Source organism: Halichoerus grypus, chromosome 1 (assembly GCF_964656455.1).
Source record: "Halichoerus grypus chromosome 1, mHalGry1.hap1.1, whole genome shotgun sequence".
NCBI lineage: Eukaryota > Metazoa > Chordata > Mammalia > Carnivora > Phocidae > Halichoerus > Halichoerus grypus.
This window is the reverse complement of record NC_135712.1, coordinates 54,619,253-54,642,740: the sequence shown is the minus strand read 5'-3', so window position 1 is coordinate 54,642,740 and position 23,488 is coordinate 54,619,253. Positions and strand designations below refer to the sequence as shown.

At 35.7% G+C, this 23,488-nt stretch overlaps 1 protein-coding gene and 1 pseudogene across 11 annotated transcripts in view; both read right to left on the bottom strand.

Annotated features, from left to right (window-relative positions):
* LOC118520328 (proteasome subunit beta type-3 pseudogene) overlaps positions 1 to 622 on the bottom strand; it is a 29,496-nt pseudogene extending 28,874 nt beyond the window's left edge.
* Positions 623 to 1,689: 1,067 nt separating this feature from the next.
* DZIP3 (DAZ interacting zinc finger protein 3) overlaps positions 1,690 to 23,488 on the bottom strand; it is a 96,572-nt gene continuing 74,773 nt past the window's right edge. For all 11 annotated transcript variants that reach the window (XM_078065778.1, XM_078065767.1, XM_078065773.1 and 8 more), the window contains 11 exons: positions 22,507 to 22,575; positions 19,738 to 19,834; positions 18,182 to 18,285; positions 16,569 to 16,656; positions 14,856 to 14,957; positions 10,742 to 10,867; positions 8,705 to 8,844; positions 7,060 to 7,180; positions 6,445 to 6,588; positions 6,257 to 6,358; positions 1,690 to 4,351 (listed from right to left, as the gene is read on the bottom strand). In XM_078065778.1, coding sequence (XP_077921904.1) covers positions 4,241 to 4,351; positions 6,257 to 6,358; positions 6,445 to 6,588; positions 7,060 to 7,180; positions 8,705 to 8,844; positions 10,742 to 10,867; positions 14,856 to 14,957; positions 16,569 to 16,656; positions 18,182 to 18,285; positions 19,738 to 19,834; positions 22,507 to 22,575 — 1,204 coding nt within the window. In that variant the 3' untranslated portion in view covers positions 1,690 to 4,240. The remainder of the gene's footprint in view (positions 4,352 to 6,256; positions 6,359 to 6,444; positions 6,589 to 7,059; positions 7,181 to 8,704; positions 8,845 to 10,741; positions 10,868 to 14,855; positions 14,958 to 16,568; positions 16,657 to 18,181; positions 18,286 to 19,737; positions 19,835 to 22,506; positions 22,576 to 23,488) is intronic.

Sequence of the window (23,488 nt, the reverse complement as noted above, 5' to 3'; positions counted from 1 at the left end):
GTGTGGCGTTATCTCCCCCTCTCCTCAAGGCAGGAGTCAGTTTGGAATGTTGCTGATCCTGGTCAGTGGGGCTTACAGGGTGTGGGATGCCTATTGAGGGAGGTGGGTTAGATGGGGTGAGTCTGTGGAGAAACCCAGTGGCAGGGCGTGCAGTGCTAGCAAGATGGTGGAGAGTGTGAACACTGGCTCACACAAGTGTCTGGTCTTCCTGGCTGGAGAAGAGAAAGGTGCCTCCCAGTTGTTTTTCCTGGCGAAATCTTGTGAAGATCCCTGTCCCTCCAGTGCACATTCTGAAATTAGTAAATTAATCTCCTTCACGTATACCCCAGGCTCTTTTCAAATGCTGCTTTTCTGCTGTCTTGGGCAAGTTATTTATTAAGCTGGCTCTTTATGGGCAGGGAATCCGTTTCCTTGCCTTCCTGCTCTCCCAGAGTTAAGGTGGCTAATTTTTACAGTATGCTAAGCCCTGCTGATTTTAAAAGCTCCTGAAGTTAAACTCCACTGGTTTTCAAAACCACACGTTATGGGCACTTGCCTTCCCAATGTGGGTCCCCTGTTCCTGGGCTACATAGTGTGAGGTCTGATCCTTTTTGCTTCTCCATGCTTGTGGTGTCCCTCCCATTTGTGGTTAGTCTCACAGGGGTTTTGGTTCCCAACCATTTTTCCACTCCTCTTACCTACCCTTTTTGATGTGGCCTCTTCTCTACAATTGACTATGAAAGGTCTGTTCTGCCAGTCTTCAAGTCATTTTCAGAGTTAGCTGCATGGGTACAGCTGTTATCTTAGCAGTCTGTAGGATGAGGTGAGCTCACACTCCTCCTACTCTGCCATCTTCCCTGAATTTTCTATCCTCCATTCATTTTAATAAGGGTAGTTGAAGATAAAAGACCTTTCATAATTTTATCAAGGAGTAAATTCTAACATGTTGAATGACTAATGGAAGGTTTGCTAGTTTGGGAATGAAGACTAATAAATGTTCATTTAAGGACTAACTCTGTCAGGCAAGTAGTCTTTTCCCCCATTTTACGTAAGTTTTGGTTGGTAAAAGTAATTTGTTCATGATTACACAACATTCCAAAGATGGGAGTTCAATTCAAACATAGATCTGCCTGAGAAAGCCAGTTTCTTCTACACCAATGGTTTTCAAATTTTAGCACACTTCAGAATACCTGGCACACTCATTCCAAACGCAGATTCCCAAATGGCTTCTTGGAATATGTAGCATTTATAAACAGAGCAGGTAAATGTGATGTGGTCCAGGATCCATACTCAATAGGAGTCCATTAACTCTGAAAACTGCCCCCTCAAGAAAATCAGAAACCATGTATCTTTGTTATTTTCATCTGGCTATACATCAGATATTCCTTAGTTACTGTAGTCCTAGAAGTCTTACCCAAGAAGCTATATGATAAGGCATCCCAGGAACATTTAATAAATGTAGAGGATTCCTGCTAAATTTGAATCTAGTAAAAATAATTCAGGGAAGGTGAGCTTATTAACTATAAGATATAATTCATCATCAAGACTGGGGCACTGCTGAGAGTGAGAGGGGGCACTATTATGTCAAAACAATAGGCATTAAATTAATTGGAACCATCCCAAGCAAACCAAGAATCTGAATGAAAAGTCAGACTATTATGTATTTTTATATACTCAATACCATGTTCCTAGTCCAAAAAAATCAGTAGGTTTACCACCTGTTTCATTTTATTTTGACAAGTATTTACAAGGAAGAAAAAACTACTTTTATTTGCACAAAGTCAATCCAAAATGGGGATATAGCTCTGAAGTACTAGAAGAGAACACTAGCTAAGTGACAAAAGATCTGCATTCAAATTTCAAAATGCCATTTTGTAGCTATGACCTTGGATAAGTTATTTTTCTTACTTGGGCCTTAGTTTTATCATCGTAAAATAAGGAATATCCACTAAACATGCACTTTAGAATTGTCAGTGGATCAAATGAGGGAACAAACACATTTGAAAGTATCTCATAATAGCTGGAAAGTGTTTTATATATACATACATATATGGACAAAATAAATTTGAGGGAAAACATTGCAAGATATCTTCTTACAGTAGCTGCAACGATATACTAGATGTTTACAGATTGTTTTTGATGTAAATATTGCCTCATTGTATTTCTGGGAAGGATGGGGTTCTAGATTTCTCAGCAGCCACAGGATTGACAGTATTGTTTGCTCATCAGTAAAAAATAAAACAATACTATTATCTTCAGCATCTGCAGAATTGGAGAGTACTTCAAAAGTACAATCCTACTACATTCTCACTACATTATCAGTTACTGTGTTGAGTCCTCGGGCCCTATCTTTAGACCCAAGAATGGCAGGGTCAGCACGGATAAAGTCTTACAGCCTGATTTTGTGAAGAAAGCATGTGACCAAGTGCCAGGACCTTAACAAAGTAGGACTGGCCCAGCCACTAATTAACCATGGGATCTTAGGCATGATGTACTTATAAAATGAGGGACAGTCTAGAGGATCATTAAAGACCCCATAAGCTCTGACATTCTATGATTCTACAAGTCTCAATGACTGCCTTCTTGGGTATTTTCCTACTCTTTGTCATAACAGAAAAAAAACACAAACAGATATAGATGTTTTAAATATCAGGATACATTTAAACTGATACACAGATAAAATCTTTCCTACATGGAAGTGAAATCATAGTTGTAAACAAACTAAGAAACATTTTGTTTTACAAGATAATTTGCCATAGGACCATGACCTCAAGGTGTTAGACAAGATAATTATTAAAGGCCTTATAATTTCTGAATTTTTCAATTCTGAGACATTCTTGGCATTTTAAGTGTCTAGAAGATTGCCTGCCTTCATTTTTGGATATTGTCCTCCACATTTTCCAGTCTCTTGTCATTATAGAAGAAAACATTTAGCATACAATTACAGAAATAGCAGTTTTAAATAGATTTAAAGTAACTTCAAGATACATTTACACTGAAATATACAGATAGAGTCAAAACACTTAGTCTCATTTTCATTAATTTATGGAAACAAATATGAACCAAGTAACATCTTACATGGTAACTGAATTTAGATTTTTTTTAACTAAAGACATGTACAACACTTACAGCATTTACACAATACTATTTTCAAAACAGGTTTTTGACCGCTAAGAAAGTTCCTACTGACAAGCTTTAGATGGCAGCTTAGCCCAGTGAATATTAACTTTGTCATAAGAAGCATCTACGTACAGTCCCCCACACCCTGCAGCATGACAAAGTGAAATTAAGAAACTTTTAAGGCAGAAAAAAAATCCTTCAAGTGTAAGGTCCAATGACAATGTTAACAAATGAACATAAGATCTCAATTATTCAACTGAGAAAGTGACTTAATTTACACATTAACTCATTTCTATTTCCTGATTTCTGATTCTGGGAATATTTATGCTACACCTACTGTGCAAGGCATTGAGAAACAGGAGGATCAGACATGGTCCCAGTGGTGTACTGGTAAATGTTTAACAAGAAGTTCTTGGGAAGAGAAGCCCTGACTTATAACATTTACAAATTTCTATGGTGTAAATACTCCCACTATGCAGATTTCAAGCTATGAACAATTTGATCACTGGCTCACAAAATTCCTGAAACTTCAACAGTCACTTCTCACAAACTATTATTAGCTAAGCTCCAACACACCACTGTATGGTCCACACCCTCAAGTCACTCATAATCTCTTCATGGGCACATATTTAGAGGCCAGAGAAGAATGGGGAAGATAGGGATAAAATTTAAGTATTTCAATTATGTATTTTGTAAGCAGTTTTAAAAGTTAAAAGGAAAATAAAATCTGGAATTTTCCTACTTGTTTGCTATTCTACTTTTCCTCTTAAATTGATTTCAGGAAATTAAAATGTAGCCTATATTGGGGTGACAGTAAAGGATAAGTGGAATAAGAAGGAAAAAGACAAAAACATCCTAAGATATGTGCTAATAATGATGTTTACACTGGAAGAAAATGCTTACTAAGATAGGGGCAAATATAATGTAACTTAAAATTTAAGCCCTTTCAGTTCAGCTCTAAGTCCTGAAGATTTGTTCTGTCCTCTTTGGCTACAGCTTTGATGAGATTAGCTAGCTTCTTTTGTACAATACTAAAGAGCACACTGCTTCACACCACTCACACTATCAGCTGATAATAAAAGGCAAAACTAAATTCTGGAACCTGATAACTGAATTTCCTTTGCATAATCACTCCCTTGGATCAGATCTTGGGCAAGTGCCGGCTGGGGTGACCCGGAAATTCTTCTGGTAACAAAACATGGAGTCTGCAGGTTGGGCATGTCCCCTGTTGCATCAGCCAAGGTCTAATGCACTAAGGAGCAAAAATATTCATGTCAGTCTCTCTGATTTAGCCTAGCAGAGGCAGTTGTTACTCTATATAATCAGTTACCTTATCTAGTAAATTGCCAAGCCAACTGCTGCAATAATGGCACCTTCTCTGTGATTCACTGAGTAATATAGCTGGTAACAGAACACCTTTCAGTGAGTTCAGTGGATTAGGATCCTTTCCCCAGTCCCAGTTTTCAGGATGACTTAGCAAGTCTTCCTAACAAGGAGGCTGAGGAAACCTGCTACATATTTTTCCTCTATTTTATTATATATTGTTCTCAAGTGCTTATGGTGTTTTGAACTTAAAATCCCTAGATGATGGATACACTTTTCAAATGGCTCTTTGGTGACAATGATGGTACTCCTGGGCTATGAACTATCTGTTATGTCATTTGCTTGAATACTAACTCTCCCAAAACAAATCAATTTTACCTGTATAAATAATGAGAGCCAGATCAGATGAGAAAGGATTAAGAATAGGCACTATATAACTGTAACCCTAAAAAGTAACCTGAATAGGTTACCTGCTTTCTATTCTATGGGCAATGGCAAAGAATAATAAGTTTCATGAAACATTTGTTTTCTAAATGGGTAGGACTTTAACAACTTCAGATGACTAAGTATCTTTCCTGATCTTTTGGGATTAGCCAGTCTGTGTCTATTTCTTCATATCAGAGTAAATAGAAAATATAATTCTGTACTAGGTATCACATATCTTTGAAATCGTGTTTTACAGATATGGCTTGAATGAGCTGGCTACTATTCACTTCCCTGAGAAGACTTTCTTATGTAAGATTATCTTTTCCTGGGTCAAATTACATCTTTGCACCAGAAGACTTGGTTCATAAATTGTGTATCAATAGCATTTGCACAGCAACAACACCAGGAATTAATCTATATAAATGCCAAAAATCAACAAAAGATATGCCAGTCTCATATTTTTCTAACATTAAAACTGAAACCTGAGCATCTAAAGAGCAAATACAAGAGTCCAGACTGTTAAGGTAAATCTTATGCTTTATAATGGTAGGGAGCCATCAGTACATGGAGACAGGACACTATCCATTATTTATAGCAAATCAAGGTACAGTGACACTGTTGCTAAACTGCCACTGAATCGCTATGTCAATTAACATTCCTTCCAGTTCTAAGGGAACTACTCTGTATTATTTCAGTCTTATCATTGTCTCTTTTCCTGTAAGGTGTATGGAGATCTGAGAAAGCACAGCACAAACTGGGGCTAGGTATGGTGAAAACAGGTGTAAGTGTTTCTGTGTGGTACTCCAAAGCCCCAAGTTATAGTCTGTGGAACTCATGCCACAGCAATATCTGATGATACATGTATATGATTTCAAGTAAGGCAGCATGAATCTCGCTTAGTTGATTTAACGGCAAAATATTCAAAAAGATAAAAAATCAGATTTCTTAAAAAGAAAAAAGAAAAGCTAGACTTTCATTACATACCTATTGGTACTGTTTGAATCTTTTTTTTTTTTTTTAAATGTTTTATTTATTTATTCATGAGAGTCAGAGAGAGAGAGAGAGAGAGAGAGAGAGAGAGACAGAGGCAGAGGGAGAAGCAGGCTCCCCGCCTAGCAGGGAGCCCGATGCGGGACTCGATCCCAGGACCCTGGGATCATGACCTGAGCCGAAGGCAGACGCTTAACCATCTGAGCCACCCAGGCGCCCCTGTTTGAATCTTCTATTATCTAAATATATTAACCTTCTTTTGAATATTGAGGTTTCAGGGTAGTGTACAGGTCATTTTTCTACTATTTCATATTACTTCTCTATATTAAACTGACTTTAAAATGACATTTAATTTTTTAATTGAAAAAATAATCAGTAAAATAAAAAATAAAATAAAAAGGTAAGTTTAAAGGGTTACCTGAGAATGGAATTTGTGAGCACAAGGCAAAACAGAGAGGTTTTCTGGAGAGAGATTCTCATGACAGATCACACAAGGCTCTTCTTCTTCCTCCTCATCATCCTAGGGAAAATACACATAAGGTTCAACTCAGCTCATTTCTTTTTCTCAAATTTAAATGTACTTAGAATCAACAGTTTTAGTCTCACCAAATTATTGGCTCCTTCCCATGAGGCAGGCCCTTGTGAACTGAGGGGCCTCCAGGCTGGTTTTGGGGGCTGGGCAGTATTAGACTGTGGAGGAGTGTGGCTGGGTGAAACACAGTTACCATTTGGTACAGATTTTCCTTGGCTCTGAAAACAAGATTATTACACTTTTTTTTCCAGAAGTGTTCTAACACAGTGAAAACTAATAGAACAGCGCAGAAAATGGGGTACAGGGGTACAGTGAGAATTAGCAAAAGGGTAAAAGTCAATTAGATTTCTAAGAAATCTTGAAACAAAATGTTAGCAATATCACTTGTATACTCAGAGCCAGATAAAGGAAAAAAAACATTATATGCTCTTTTAATTAAAATTAGAAAAAAGGTCTTCTTTTAGAGTCAAAGCAACCTAGAAGAAATTTCAAGAGGGTCAGTTTTATTCTAGAATGATCAGGTAGTATTTCAAAAAGACTTCCAATGTCATTTGTTAAGTTGAAGTTGAATTGTTAATAGACAATTTAATGTGATTATAGGTTATTGATTTATAGACACGTTATGAAGATAATTAAGACCACTCACTACTACACAGAAGGGCAGGCAGATAAAGGCTTTTTGTTTTTACCTGTGATCTCTTGGGGTCAATAAATTGGGAAATCTTGTACACAATTTCATCAAATGTCAGTCCAGATAAGGACTTCCCATGAATGTCCTTCAATTTCCGTAAGAAATCCGTAAGCTCCTTCCTGGAAGAGATCCAGGAAAGAGCAGTGGTGATTTTTCCTACTGCCTTGAGGGTGTGCCCCCTACACAAGATACAAAATCCTATTGATATGTAGCAGCATATAGATGTGGCCCTTTGATCTCTGAGCTAAAGTCTATCTACATTTATCTTACACCAAAACAAAAACTCCTAAAGTTTAATATTCTTTCCAAAAAGAAAGTTTAACTGTTTTTGAAAGCTTGTATGAAAACTGAGTGTGTTACCTACTTACTTATGTACTGAGCTCTTTTATTGTGTCTCTAACTGCTTTTACTCAGGAACAAAATACTCCTTCTTAACTACATTACTATAGGTCTGTCTCTCTTCTGTAAATAATTTTACTTTTGTAAAACTCAAAGATTACACAGAGCAGAGAAGCTAAAAGACACATTAAAATATTTCTAGGTTTCTTTATCACACAATTAATTAATATGTTCTTTTTCAATTCCACTATCACAGACCCTTGACCCAAGCCTCTGAATATATTTTTGGTAGGATAAAGCAGAATGCAATATTTTCTTTCCCAAATGAAGTGTCAGGTCATCAGCCTTGTAAAACCACCTTTGATTTACTATTCATTTTATACATATATATATATATATGTGTGTATATATATATATAACAAACGTATTACAGTTCTTTTTTTTTAATTTTATTATGTTGTTAATCACCATACATTACATTATTAGTTTTTGATGTAGTGTTCCATGATTCATTGTTTGCGTATAACACCCAGTGCTCCATTCAATACGTGCCCTCTTTAATACCCATCACCAGGCTAACCCATCCCCCCTCCCCTCTAGAACCTTCAGTTTGTTTCTCAGAGTCCATAGTCTCTCATGGTTCGTCTCCCCCTCCGATTTCCTCCCCATCTACTCACTATATTTATAAAACCATAATGTAATCCTGAAGCATAACAATATGTTCATTAAATAAAAGTGTTAGGCTTCAAGTGAAAATATTGGTTAAAAACTAGAATTATTTCCTTGAATATAAAAGTAAAGATAAAAAACTTCATTTCTGGAGAAAAATATCTTTCTGCTAAAGTCAGCACTGTGAAAAGCACAGTAAAAATCATTATTTCTTGCATTTAACTGTGTTCTCTAACAAAAATTAAAAGCCTTAATAAAATTAAGGAAATGGAAGGGTAAAACCTGATGTTTGGGCTTGTATAGCATACAATCAACTTAAAATTCACTTTGGAAAGAGGTTAAGATAATTATTGCAGCTGGTGGCATTAAAATTGGATAGGTTTATGACTAGTTGTACTTTTAATAAAGGAGCAAACCTAAATTTAAAAATCTATTCTTTCATAACTTAAGACTAATAAATTTAGTGAAGAGGTCTAGCATTTATATTGAACACTATTTCTTTAAATTTCATTTTCCTTACTAAGGCCACACTAAGGTTATATATTTGTGTGTTTGTGTTTGTTTCATTGTCCTAATTATGGTTATGGAAACTGTAGCGTATGATCTGTACTCAAACTAAATAAAAATTATGATACCTGGTTTGTTGTGGAAAAGCAGTTTTCAGCCTGTCTGTAATCCTCTCCCAATTCATCATGGGTGGATCACTTCCCAGACTTGCACTGGGAGACACAGCCTCTCCCACAGGTGCTGGCACAGCCCAGGCTATACCGGTCATCTGTAAGGAGCACAGTTATAACCCATCAGCTTCAGTTATTAGGAAGTAACATTCCATGACAACATGGTATTTCCACACTTCAGAAAATGGTTAGAATGAAGAGAAATACTGACATATACATTCCCCTTTTAGAGTTTTATTTAACTAGCACAATAATATTTATTATTTATAATTACCCCTATTTTTAAAAGAGGACATGTGAGTCTCAGTAATTGAAAATGTACAGAAATACAGGGTGTTTAGTGCTGTTATTTTAAAAACCTAGAAACAACCTAGTCTGCTAATTATAGCATATCTAATTAATCCTTTAGAACAGATCTATATATCTGAGTGTGAGATGTCCATGAAATATTTCATTTTTTTTAAAAAGTCTGTGGTATAGTATTTATGGTATGACTCATTTTTATATTTTTAAAAAATATATATGCATAGAAAAAGGTTTCAAGTTATAAACAATCTGTAAACAGTGATTATTTCCTAGGATTCAATTGCAGGGTAATTTTGCTTTCCAATTTGTATATTTCTATGTTATTTGTTTTCTAATTTTTCTAAATATAAAAGTAGTTTGTGCTAAATTTGAATTTTCAAAGAAATAAAGATGAGAATACTACTAGAATGTCTGCCCAATGTCTCATGAATGTTTCAGACAAAGGTGGTGTGGAAGTTGTAGTGACACTCCGAGCCATGAAACCATCAGAGTTTTGCCAGATCTTGGGGTAGTTTCTTCTTAGAAGCTTTAAGATTCTAATTAATATCAGCAAGTGAATATTTTCACCTGGTTACTAGGATAATTATCAACATGACAGCTTTTACCTAATGTTCTACAGGTTATTTTCAAATATAAGATTACTCATGAAAAATTAGCCATGACTAACAGCCACTGAAATAACCCAGACAAAGCCTACTAAGTCAGAGGAGAATACTGCCCAGAAACCTGGGTTTGCCTCAGTATCAACCTTTTCTCCAGGAATCAGAAAGTAATCTTATTAGAAGGCTGAGATACTTTAAAGTTTTCAATAAAGTTTTATATACATAGCTCCTTATATAATGGTGCAGGTGCAAACCACATGAGCAACACTGTGGTATCATGGGTATAAAAAGATGTGGTATCAGTTAACATGTTAAGGCCTATATACATATTTGTTTGCAGAGGCAGCCTCTACAAAAATAAGTCCATCTGACTATATATTTCAAAGGGAGACTGTTTATAGGTACAAAAAATTGACTAGAATGTATTTATGGAAAAGTCAAGATTAGAGAATTTTTCATTAATTATATTTAACATCAGTTTTTAGGAGAAGATTTTTTTTAAATAAACGTTTACCTCTGCCAAGATTACAATTAATAATCCTAGTCATTTAAAATTTCTCTACTGCCTCTTCAGGTTTGGATAAGGTTTATGTGGCTAATTGTAGCTAGGAAGATTTATAACTTTATAGTGTAATATATTCCAAGATGATGCTATTTATATTGTGTTTATAGATAAAGTTGAAACACTGTCCTACTATACCTGTGTGTGTCTATGTTTGTGTAAATAAAATTTTTCTTTAGCTTTGTGGCATAATTTTGTTCTTTGCTTTTTAATCTACCCAAACATGCTAAATATAAATGATCTATTTGTCATTTACCCTGTATTGTTGCCTATTACAGAAGCAAAACTACAAAATCGTGTAAGGATTGTCTACTATAAAAATGTATTATTGTTGTATCCAAAAACTGATTATCAGTTAATGAAATAATATATGTAATGCTCCTAGCACAGTGCCTCAAATGGAACTATTCATTCAATTATCAGTTCTCCTCCCTCCACTATTACCACCACCATCACCACTTATCAAATAAATAGAAGACATTCACTCAGGAAGTCTACTGTGGTAGACAAAAAAGAGATCTGTACCAGGGGGGCTCTAGGCTGGCCAGGCGCAGAGATGACTCCAGGGCAAACAGCAGGCATCTGAGGAACAGTGAGTATGGGTCTAAAGAAAGATTCTTTCACAAGGGGTCTTCCCAAGAACTGCTGCATCTAAAATAGAAAAGGTTAAAAAAACAAAAACTCCACACATTTATATATTTATATAGGCAAAGATCTAAACTCAGAACAATGGTTGGGAAGAAAAATACCAATTTGAAATCTAGACACAAAGCACTAGCAGTAGAAACGGTGTTATCATCAGTTAAATGTATGAATATTTGGAAAAGCAAAGGGCAGTCAAATATACTAAAGAACACAGAGAAGAGAAGTTGGTTCTAGTCTCACCTTCTTTCCACCTAGCTAGGTAACCATGGATGCCAGGTTACTAATCTATAAAACAGAGCGTTAAGTTAGGTGATTTTTTTTAAGGTTCCCTTCCAACTATAATAATATAGGGCTATGCAAAGGAGCTCCTTAATGAGTACTGGCCACGTTGATGAACAATACTCACACTCAAATTCCACTAAAGAACCAAAGTTGCCTTTAGAAAATATTACTTCCCCTGATTATGTATTGGAGGGAACTTGTACCACCTGATGGAGTTTTGACTTTGTTTAGCTCCAATGAGAGTAGAAAGCTGAAGTGGAGTGGGCCTGGGGCATAAAGCCTCCTACAATGACTTGTAGACACATGCTTGTAGGTATTACTGCACCTCCTAGGGGCTTGTGGAAAGCTAGCCCTTCTTAGCATCTACCAATGGGATGGATACCTTACTGACTAGGCTACAGAAGAGGACAGATTAAGTTTCTACCATGTGCCAGATCTAGCACTGGCATAAAGAAGTTCAACTATTTTTTGAATAGAAAAAAAAAAATGAACATCAGCATAGCCCTTTTAAGTAACGATACTAAAACCAGTAGCTGAAAGCTTAGTGGGGAACATTAAAATGGATACGTGAGGTTGACATTTCTTATTTAATGTTACAAAAGAAAGACCCTGTATACATCATTGTCTATAAAGTACTCTTGCTAAAAATATTGAACCTGATTCTAAGCAACCCTCTAGATCTAATGAACAGTTTATAGGAAACAGCAGAACATGTACAATGACATCCCAAGGATGCAATCAAATCAATAATGTGCGAAATTGAACAAGAGAAATAATTTTTTAAACAAATAAATGACATAAATAAAGGAGGAGAGTCAGGTAGCTGTTACAGATTTAAAGAACAATCAACCAAATGCAAAGTATAAACCTTATGTGGATTGTTTTTAAAAATGTTTTTTTTTTTTTTTTTTTTAAAGATTTTATTCATTTATGTGACAGAGAGAGACAGAGTGAGAGAGGGAACACAAGCAGGGGGAGTGGTAGAGGGAGAAGCAGGCTCCCCGCAGAGCAGGGAGCCCAACGTGGGACTCGATCCCAGGACCCTGGGATCATGACCTGAGCCGAAGGCAGACGTTTAACGACTGAGCCACCCAGGTGCCCCTTAAAAATAAGTTCTTGAAAGTAAGAGTAATTATAACCAAATTGAAAATATTGCAAACTAGGTAAGAAAGACATTTCCCAGACAATTGGGAAATATAAACTTTAACTGGATATTTTAATTTTCTTAGGTAAAAAACTGGTATAATAATTATATCCAATAATAAGAGTCCTCATCTTTTAGGAATATATACTGAAGTATACATGGATGAGACTGTATGATATATACTTTAAAATATTCCAATAGGAAGAAGAGGATGACATGACATGTTGATAATATTGAAGCTGGCTCTCTTGGTTCACAGAGGTACTATTCTATTTTTATGTATGTTTCAATTTTCAGAAGGTAAAATTTTCCAAGAATGAATGGATGGTGGGTATGAGTCAGTATTCCCGCTCTCTTTGCAGACAACTATTACCTAACATTTCCTTGAGGATTAGATAGCCAGGGTACAAAAACCAAGATATAATAAAACATATAAAAATACTGGGTTAGACTGGGAGGAGTACCCATTATTTCAGACTTCTCAGATTAGACTACTATACATTTAAAGCCTGGTGACTATTCCTTAGACTACTAGGATCTCAGAGATGGATTTTCTTTCTTTCTTTTCTTTTTCTCTCCCTTCCTCCCTCCCTCCCTCCCTTCCTTCCTTCCTTCCCTTTTTCAAGTTTTTATTTAAATTCTAGTTAGTTAACATAGTGTGATATTAGTTCCAGGAGTAGAAATCTAGTGATTCATCACTTAAATTCAACACCCATAGATGGACTTTAGTAGCCAGATCATCTAGTATAACTTCCTAGTTTATACATGGGAAAATAAAAGTCCAGAATAGCTGATTTTCCAAAGACCAACATAGTTATTCAGAGAGTTAGGACTTAAACCCATTGTTTCCATTGTAAAAACCACCTCAATTTATGGTGAATATCATTGTTACATTTCTAGCATTTGTGCTCTCAAACTATTTCACTAATGTTCAATGGTCACTGATGCCTGCACTTTAACACAACTGTTAGCTTTACTCAAGCACAGCAGTGACTCTGGTTAGGAAGCACAAAAGATACACATGTACCTCTCAGATATTAGCAGAAGGATGCACAGAGCCTAACTGCCAGTGGGTTTTGCCCTTGACTAAACCCATGTAAGCCCCATCAAACATAAGAAAGCCTCCAAAGTGATGAGGATCCAGAGGTCAAGGTTTAACTACATATGTCAGCTATGGAGTTATCACTGGTATCAGACAGCTTCTGCTGGTCTGGTTTCAAGAAACTCTAAAAAACATCTCTGTATCTGGCTTCTGAGTCTCCACAGCCATTTTATATTTACAGTCATGGGAGAGTTTAACTACAGCCTACAGGCAGTAGTTTGAATATGTGCTGAAGGCACAGGGTTTCTAGAAATTGTACCAGAATATGTGTTACTTTTCCTGTAGAACTACGGAGACTCTTTGGACTTCTCCATCATTTACGTAATACATTCCTTATCAGGGTAGTTGGCTATGATAAAGTTCCAAGCTTAGAATAATAATGTCCATAATGTAGTGCTCCTATAAAAACTGAACTGACCAAAAATACAATAGGCAATACTGCATTCTAAAGACCATGGTGTATAGCATATAATGCTTTTAGTTTCGAATTCTGCTTTTGAAACACAGTGTAGTCATGATCCTGGAGTCCCTGGATCGAGTCCCGCATCGGGCTCCCTGCTCAGCAGGGAGCCTGCTTCTCCCTATGACCCTCACCCCTCTCATGTGCTCTCTCTCTCTGTCTCAAATAAATAAATAAAATCTTAAAAAAAAAAAAAAAAAAAAAAAAACACAGTGTAACTCCACACAATTCACATAATTTTTAAGTTCTCTGATACACTCAACTATTTACAGAAATAACATTTTCAAAGTTCTACTACAAGCAGAAGTACTGATGGCGAAAAGTGATTTGCTGCTAAAGATCTCACATCTTCCTACTTTTCCTATTCCCAGATCTGTTCTGATAATTAAAATTATCACCTAATGGTTCTATCCTAAAAGTTCTTGGAAAGCTGTCTGAATTTACTGGATTAAGGTACTAGGTTTCCCAGAAGGATAACATAAATAGTGTAACAGAAAGCTATCTGGTTGAGGCTCACTGATTCCCAGCCATAAGTAGGGAAGAGGCATCAATGGAAGCTGTTAAACGTAGAATAGAAGATAAAAGTTAAGGAAAAGAATGTCAAAAGTAGAAGTGGAGGGGTGAAGTTTAGCCAGCTGGGTACTATACTGAGATGTTTTAGTCACTGGGGTAACCTGAGCGCTTGGGAATTCTGCATATTCATCAGTTTTCTCCCACACTGCAGGTGATACTTACAGGATAAAATGAGAATACATTACCTCTTTACATACCAAATGCATTACTAAAATCCAGTGATACACCTATGCCCTGGCCTCAGCTAAGCCAGCCAACTAGTTATAGCATCTGAAGATAATACAGCAAGAATGGACGTAATTACAAACAATATGCACAACATGTGCCTATTCTATTTTGAACACACATTAAACATACTGAATATTCACTGTTTTATAGCCCTTACCATTTCAAGATAAAAATGGCAATTTTTCAAAATGTCATTATTTCTTACCAGTATCTCAGGACTAGGTGGTGGCGGAGGAAGTTGGATTGGAGGCAGGGTACTCAAGGCAAACCCTTGCTTCACCTTGTTAATTTGTTCATTGTACTGTGTCTAGTAGAAGAAGAGAAACAGTATTTTAGAGCAAAATCAACTTCAAAGAAATAGCATATGGGAACACTTGCTGTAGTTTTTAATAATAAAACATAGTTATTCTCAACCTATTATGTCAGGAATAACATAACAGTTTTTGACATAAAAATAATCCTATAACACACTATCCTCAAACGTAAATAGTTGTATCTTTAGAAGTATCTGTTCGTTGGCAAGATACAAAGAGACATAATTCACAGACCCTGTGATAATTCCTCAGTATTTCCATAATTTTCAGACCCAAATTGGGAACCAATCATATAAAGTGAATAGCATCTAAAGATTCAAGAAGCTTTAAGTAATATACGGGCTGATAAAAATGGGAAAAAAGTATTTCTAACGAAGAGTTGAGCTACTTGCAAATGTTCACTGGAGGGGAAATTTTAGGGAATATTCACTAAATACCCACATTTTGTTTATTTCAAAGTTATACCTCTAGCTTTCTCCACTACCACATATACCTTTGTTTTATTCTCTTGGATTTTGCCAAAAGTATGATTCCAATCACTGAAACTTAACAACATGCTTTCAACATTTTTTTGGCACTGTCCCCATTTTACTTTACAGTATTGTTTTGTAAACAGCCCACAGAGACTGAAAAAGAAATGCTTAAGAAACAAAACATTTAGAAACTCCCCACAGAAGACATGTCCTTGAAAGAAAACAAGGACGGAGAACAAGGGGCAGGCCAGAACTCTGAATAAACCCACCATAAATGCTAAGCATCACTAAAGACTGAATAAGAAAGAGTCTGGGAGAGAAACAGTCAAGACCACCAGTGGAAAAGCTAGAAAAGAAGGTAACGCTTTGAGGCAGCGGTCACAATTAAATGTCATTATTTTAGTAGCAGTGTTGTGAAATCACAAAACAATGAACATTATATATTTACTTTTTTTTTTTTTTTTAAAGATTTTATTATTTATTTATTTGAGAGAGAGAGAGCATGCACATGAGCAGGGGGAAGAAGCAGAGGGAGAGGGAGAGAGAAAAGCAGGCTCCCCGCTGAGCAGGAAGCCCGATATGGGGCTTGATCTCAGGACCCTAAGATCATGACCTAAGCTGAAGGCAGATGCTTAACTGACTGAGCCACCCGGGTGCCCCTATATATTTACTTTAAGATATAAATACAAAAATATCCTAAAGCCAAATGAAGACATTAATAAATAATTAATGGGTTACCTCTTTAGATTACCTTAAGCATAGTCCTAATTTTATTAAACCAATAATGAATAATTTATTATTTTGCATTCTGAAAAAATTATATAAAAGTTTAAGATTGAAAACTAATGCAGGTCTGCTCGATCTTCCTTTTAATTTTATAAATACATAATTACTCAGACCAAGTTACAACACTTATTTTTGACTAGAGCAGCATCAGCTTTGGAATTTGGAAAATTAGGTGTGAAGCATGGAAATAATTGATCTCAAACCTTAAAAAGGCATAAACTTTAGTAACTGAAAAAAACAGGTTCTTCCCTAAATTTCTCCAGTAATTGTTGTTAGATGTTTTCTTTAAGTATATACCACCTACAACATTCAGTCAATTTACTCCAGAGATACTTCACCACTTACCCTGAGGAATGCAATCTTGTTTCTAACATCTGTTACGATGGCATTCCAACTCTCTACTGCAGCCTTTAATTGAAGTGATTCCAGATTGCTGGTGTAGGAAAGGAGACACAAGAGAAAGTTCTTTCTTTTTATATACCACACAGGTCTCCAAAAATTTCCATTATATTCTTTAGCATATATGTAAATAACATAAAACAACAACAAAATTACCTCCATCACCAACAATTACCTCAAATGGGCACAAAGTTGTATGGAAGGGTTTGTTATTAAAAATAAAACAAAGACTGGGAACATGTAAGATTTCTTTTTTCAAGAGCAAATATAACTTCTGCTTCCAGAACATCAAGTGTTCTTCTATCCTGATAATATTTTTTTTAGGACATATAAAACCTTTACACAGGAATCCCTCCACTGAAGTAAGGAGGCAGAGAAGGTCAAACAGAGAAAGTGCCCTAGCCATCCAATGCAGGAGCATTCTCAAAGATGCTGACTCCTCTTGGAAGCAGGTTTTGGACTATCTTCACCATAACCCTAACATTACAGGGCTGTGGCTGGCCTATCAGCTCTTCTGCAAATTAGAAAAAGATATTCCTTATGGGAGGGCAAATCAGAAAGAAGTACCTCTTCTGCGAGGATCAATTAGATTGTTGCCTCTATGCAGTGCCTAAATTGCACAAACACAGCAGCTCTGCCAAACATGCCCACCAAATGACTTAAGTAGGAACAGCTTTGAGGTGTTTAAGGTCTGCCATCTCTAGAAGAGAGATTTCATGAGGCCTTTCAAAAGGCCCCATTATAACATCCCCACCCCAGTATCACCCAGCACACCAGCTTTAAAAGAGCAGAACAAGTTATCACTGAGATCATCTTATACAAAGAGGCTTGGTAATATTTTAGTTTATAGTGCCCCTTCTCCCTCTAGCAAGCAAAGATAGACTGATCACTTACAACAGTGCTTCCCGGACCTGAATGCACATCAGTATATCCTGGGAATCTTGCTAAACATCAGAGATTCTGATTCTTTAGAATTGAAGAATAATGATGATCATTAAAATGATAATCATTAAAAAATAATGATGCCTTGGTCCCAGAAATTCTAATTTAATTAATTCAGTATGAAGGTATAAAATTATAAATTTAAGGATAATCTCATGCAACCTGCCTGATATTTGAAAAATCACATTTATTATAACACAGCAAGAAACTGCCTTTACCATGTGATTTTAGGTGTTAATACTGATTTTTCCCTTTTGTATTTAAAAATCAAGCATTAGAAGAGAAATTAATTAGAAAAAGGTTTTCCACTTAGAATCCACCCTGTTTTGTAAATATCTGGGCTTCATGCATGTTTCTGAGATTTTTTATCTACTTCACTAGAGAAAGGGAAAAATCTGTCCGCAGCTATTACTGTACTCAGTAGACTTCAGTGCTTCTGCAGAAGCAATCAAGTAAAAGCAGCAAAGTGACTAAATGACTTTGGAAGTTTAAAAAAAATAAGGGTTTGTTCACTTCAAAGACTCTGATGTCATACATGTAAAACACAGATTCTGTTCAGCCTTAAAGCCACTTGTATCTCTGAGATGAAGATGCATTAAGGAAGAGGGAAATGGTACCTTGCCGCCATGTGAGTCACCCTGGCAAGCTGACTGAGGCATTCCTTTTCAGTCTGCTCTAGATGAAGCAAACCAAAATCTCTACGACACTGTAAGAAATACACCTACAAATTTTGAGAGAAAGACAAAGAAGTTGAAGATGCCCTTGTAAATGAACATATCCTTTTCTCAATCATTTCAAGGAAAGTTGAAGCTATTTTTCAATCTCTTCCAGCACCTGAGCTTCCTGACCGGCCATAATACATTATAAAAACTCTGATTAGTTCTACAATTCTTTTTTACTCAATGGTTACTGGGTTAGTAAACATTCCAGAACATTAGTTTTCAAACTTGAACATACCCTGGTATCATCTCAGACTCTTTAAAAAAAGATGCCTTGGTCCCAGAGATTCTAATTTAATTGATACCAAGTGCTGCGAGAGTAGTGGGATTTTTAAAAGTTCTCAGGTAACTCTAATATTCAGTAAAGTTTAAGAACACTCCCAGAAGTCCTGCTATTTGCTTTTTTTTTTTTTTTAATTGATGAAGGGGTAAGAAAATAATCAGACCACGCCAGGAGGACCACCTAAATGGGCCTTGGGAGGTCATCGAGTCTGTCTCCCCATAGCAGGAATTTATTCTGCACCATTACTGTTGCATGCTCACTTGGCCTGTTTTTTCTCACTAATCACTCAATATTTGCTGAAAACAGATTATATTCTTGGACAGCATTAAGTGTTTCTAAAATTAATAGTGGAAGTAGAAAGAAATGTTCTGACTAAAAGTAGTGAGACACAAAATATATAAACTTGAGCTCTTAACGTAATCTGAGGGTTTTGTTTTTCAGTTATAGCTTGCATTTTACTAATCTCCAGGGATTTTTGGTTCAGGTATCATTCCTTGATTGTTGACCTCTGGATTCCCAAGCATTCTGCTAAAGAATACAGCTTACCCATGACAGATGTGGGAAGGTTTATATAATCCTTTTAATGTTAGTGAGCGCTCTAAAAATTTGAATCTTATTGTATATCAAGTTTGGTTATCTATAAGTAAAAATTACATACATAAAGATAATCATACATCTTTTGGACGAGACCCTAGCTGTGGTGTTCTTAGTTAGCTTAGAAGAAACTGGATGATATTCTGGGGGTCTAGAAAGTAAGTTGGTTTTTGAAATTGGAGTGTATGATGTGTATGTGCTTTGGGAAGATCTATGTAGAAAGTAACAAAGAAAGATGTCCTCTCCAGCAGTAAAATGTTATTCTTAGAAATCTGGCTTAGTGACCTGGCTTCATGAGAATTTTCCCAAAATGTATGTATTTGCTATACATACTGAAGCAGACCAATTTCCTGAAGTCATTTGGGGAAAAACAACATAAGATCATCAACATTGAAGTAATCATGTACAAAATTCCAATGAGTCAAAAAAGCACAAGAGTTGAAGCTATGTTCTTCTGGCTGGTCCTAAGATGACTTATTTCTGTTCATTTAGAACAGTCTTTTTTCAGTTCTTTAGTATACTAGTACACAAGCAAAACTTCCCTCCCCAACCCCATTTCTCTCTTTTTTTTTTTTACCTCAGCTGTTAAAGCTCTGCTAGTTTCTGCATTCAGTTTGTTTAAGTATGTTTTAATTGTGCTTTCCAGATTATGCTTCTCCATTTCCCACTGAGATCTGAAATATATGATCATTAAAGAGTCAGCAACATTGCAGCAAGGACAGACTTTTCCCCCTTATTCAGGAGGGAGAAAGATTCAAGCTATTCAGTGAGTAAGAAATGATTTCTTGTAAAAGTTTACAGCATATAAAAGCAAGAGAAGACATTACTTAACCCTTACTGTTATCTTTTACTACCAAGAGTATGTTTTAAAGTTGTCAATGTAAGGGCTAGGATTTAAAACTTGGCTTTGAAATAAAGTTATCTGAGGATGAATCTGAGTTCTGAAACTTAATAAATGTGAAACCTTGGGCAAATTCCTTAACTTCTTTATATCTCAGTTTCTTTACATGTGAAAATGGAGAACACTATTATTGACCTCAAAGAGCTGTTGCAAAAACACATTCAGATAATATACGTAAAAGCATTTTGTGTTTAGTACATATTAAGTATTAAATAAATATTAGCTATTACCATTAAATTTCTCATAAAGTTTCTACAAGCCTTTCTGTATCCCCAAAATAGCAACTACAAAGGTTTTTATCATCCCTGCCCTCGCTGCATTAAAGCTAAATTACTGCATTAAAATGTTGCACTGGTTATCTCAGTATCTCAGCTCACATTCAACACCTTAGAATGAAAATAAATCCTACAGCTTAAAAATGAGAGAGGGAGATGATAAGGACAGTATTTATGAAGGACATTATAGAGAAAGGTTACCTATCAGGTCTCTCTTTTTCCTATCCCATTTCAGCTTCCTACACCTGAGGCCCTAACTTTAGGGCATACAAACCAAATTATGTCTTTAAAGGAAACAACTGATTGGAAATATAATATTGTAATAGGGACTTGTACAAAAGCTATCCTCAATGTTTTATTAGAAACACTTGGATGCTTGCATACTTGACAAACATTTATGAGAAGTTTGATAAAACAATATATTGTTAATACCACTATGGCCAGAGTGTCTTGAGGGAAAAAAATATTCAAGGACATATATTAATTCAACCAAGAGGACTTATTATGCCATTGAATACTGCTGCATAATTGCTTATGAGAACAAGAGAAAAAAATAAATTAGACTCCAACAAAATTAAAAATTTTGTGCTTTAAAGGACATCATCAAGAAAGTAAAAAGACAACCCACAGAGTAGAAGATAATATTTGCAAATCATGTATCTGATAAAGGACTTGTATCCACATGCACAGAACTCTGAAAACTAAACAGAAGACAAAGAACCCAATTTAAAAAATGGCCAAAGGATTTGAATAGACATTTCTCCAAGGAGATACACAAATAGCCAATAAGTACTCAAAAAGATGTTCAACATAATAAATCATTAGGAAAATGCAAATCAAAACCACAATGATCTACTATTTCACATCCACTACAATGGGTAAAATAAAGACAGGTAATCCAACAAGTATTTGTGAGGATGTGGAGAAATCAGAACCCATATCCATTGCTGGTGGGACTGTAAGATGTGCAGTCACTTGGAAAAGTTTGGTAGTTCCTCAAAAAGTTAAACAGAGTTTACTGCATGTCTCAGCAATCCCACTCTTAGGTATACACCCAAGAGAACTGAAAACCTTATGCTCATACAAAAATATGCTTACAAATGTTCATAATAGCATTATTCATAATAGTGAAAAAATGGAAACAAATCAAATGTCCATCAACTGATGAAAAGATAAATTGTGGTGTATTTATACAATGGAATATTATTTACCTATAAAAAGGAATGCATACTGAGATATGCTACAATATGGACATACAATATAGTAAGAAGTTAATCACAAGAGGGTACTTATATGATTACATTTATATGAAATGTCTGGAATAAGCAAATCCACTGGGACAAATAATAAATGAATGATTGCCAGAAGCTAGCGGAGGGGAGAATGAGGAATGCCTTCTAATGGAACCAGGATTTCTTTTTTTTTTTTTTTAAGATTTTTATTTATTTATTTGACACAGAGAGACAGCGAGAGCGGGAATACAAGCAGGGGGAGTGGGAGAGGGAGAAGCAGGCTTCCCGTGGAGCAGGGAGCCCGATGTGGGGCTCGATCCCAGGACTCTGGGATCATGACCTGAGCTGAAGGCAGATGCTTAACGACTGAGCCACCCAGGTTCCCCTGGAACCAGGATTTCTTTAGGGTGATAAAAATGTTCTGGAACCAGACAGAGGTGATGGCTGTATACCTCTATGAATATCCTAAAAGCCAATGAATTGTATAATTTAACACACTGAGTTTTATGCTATATGAATTAGATCTCAAAAAAGTTATTAAAAAATTACCTATAGGCAAAAATATGTGAATCAGAATAAAACTCAGCCAATTTCATAAATCAGTCACACTTAGCAGTATTGATTAGGGCAAAGAGTTAGGAACACATAAGCTCTGGTCCCTGCCTAGCTTGTTGTGGGACCATGACTTTGCCGATCTAATCTCTCCCAGCAGTTTTCTAGGGCAGAGTTAAAGTGAACATACACCCCCACCAATTTGCCTAGGACAATTTCAGTTTGTAACTGTTGTCCCAGTCTAATTATTAATGCTCAATTTCATGCTCAAAAGTACCCCAGTTTGGATAATAAATTATATGGCTACCCTGGCCAGAACATGCTGAATGAATATACCTAGAGTTTCAGAGATGTATACTCAAACAAAGCAACAGCTAAGTTTGTACCTTTTCATGGAAAGTTGCTCTTTAAGATTCTTGATTTCATTATCTTTAGCATGGCTCTGACGCTGTAATCTAAGGAAAGATGAAAGTGATAAATATTAGAAATTATTTGTCATTAATACAGTCAGAACAGCTCCCCTTGTAGCTAGGAGGGACTAAGTATAACCATTTTGGGCCACAAATATTGAGCCTGAAAATAATTAGTCTCCTATACCTAGTCCTTCTGGAATTTATCTTTTTTTTTTTTTTTCCTGATGTCTGATTTACTGACTTCCCCAAGAAGGTAAATACTAAGTTCTAACCCCATTATTTAGAAGCCAAAGAGAACTTGTATCCCCAGTTCAAAGACTTAGAAAAATATCTTAAGTCCTTTGTACTTTAGTTTACCCACAAGAAAACACAGATGGTATGTTCTGATTTCCTAGGCCTGTGGTAGGATTGAGAACTTCAAAACTTTTCTTACAAAGTTATTATATCAAGTCATATAAACTATTAAAGGATAAAGGTCTGAAAGAAATCAGATATTAAATATAGAAGTAATGAGGCTGTGTGCAATTAAGAATTTTAATTAAAATAGTAAATTATAACTGGGGAGTCACTGACATGACCTAATCATGGGAAGACTGGTTAAAAATTTTATACAAATCAGAAAACATAACCTGTGATTGTTTTAAAAATTATATGCAAAAAGCTACTGAGAGAAGTGCGAAGTAGTACTTTTTCTTTGATATATGTTCACAAACCATTTCTGATGTTCCTTCCTTGTGTTGCTATTTATCTCCTCACAACTAAGTTTTTACACTGACCCATTAATTTGCTATAACATGAAGGAGTTTACAGCAAAAGCACATTTCTCTTTAAGTTTTGCTATGTTCAGACACTTGGGATACACAGGAATTTGAGTTAATATAAATTACTGGAATGATAACCTTAAAACAATGACTTTAAATGTTGGCTAGATTGCTTACTATTAGATTTCAGAGAT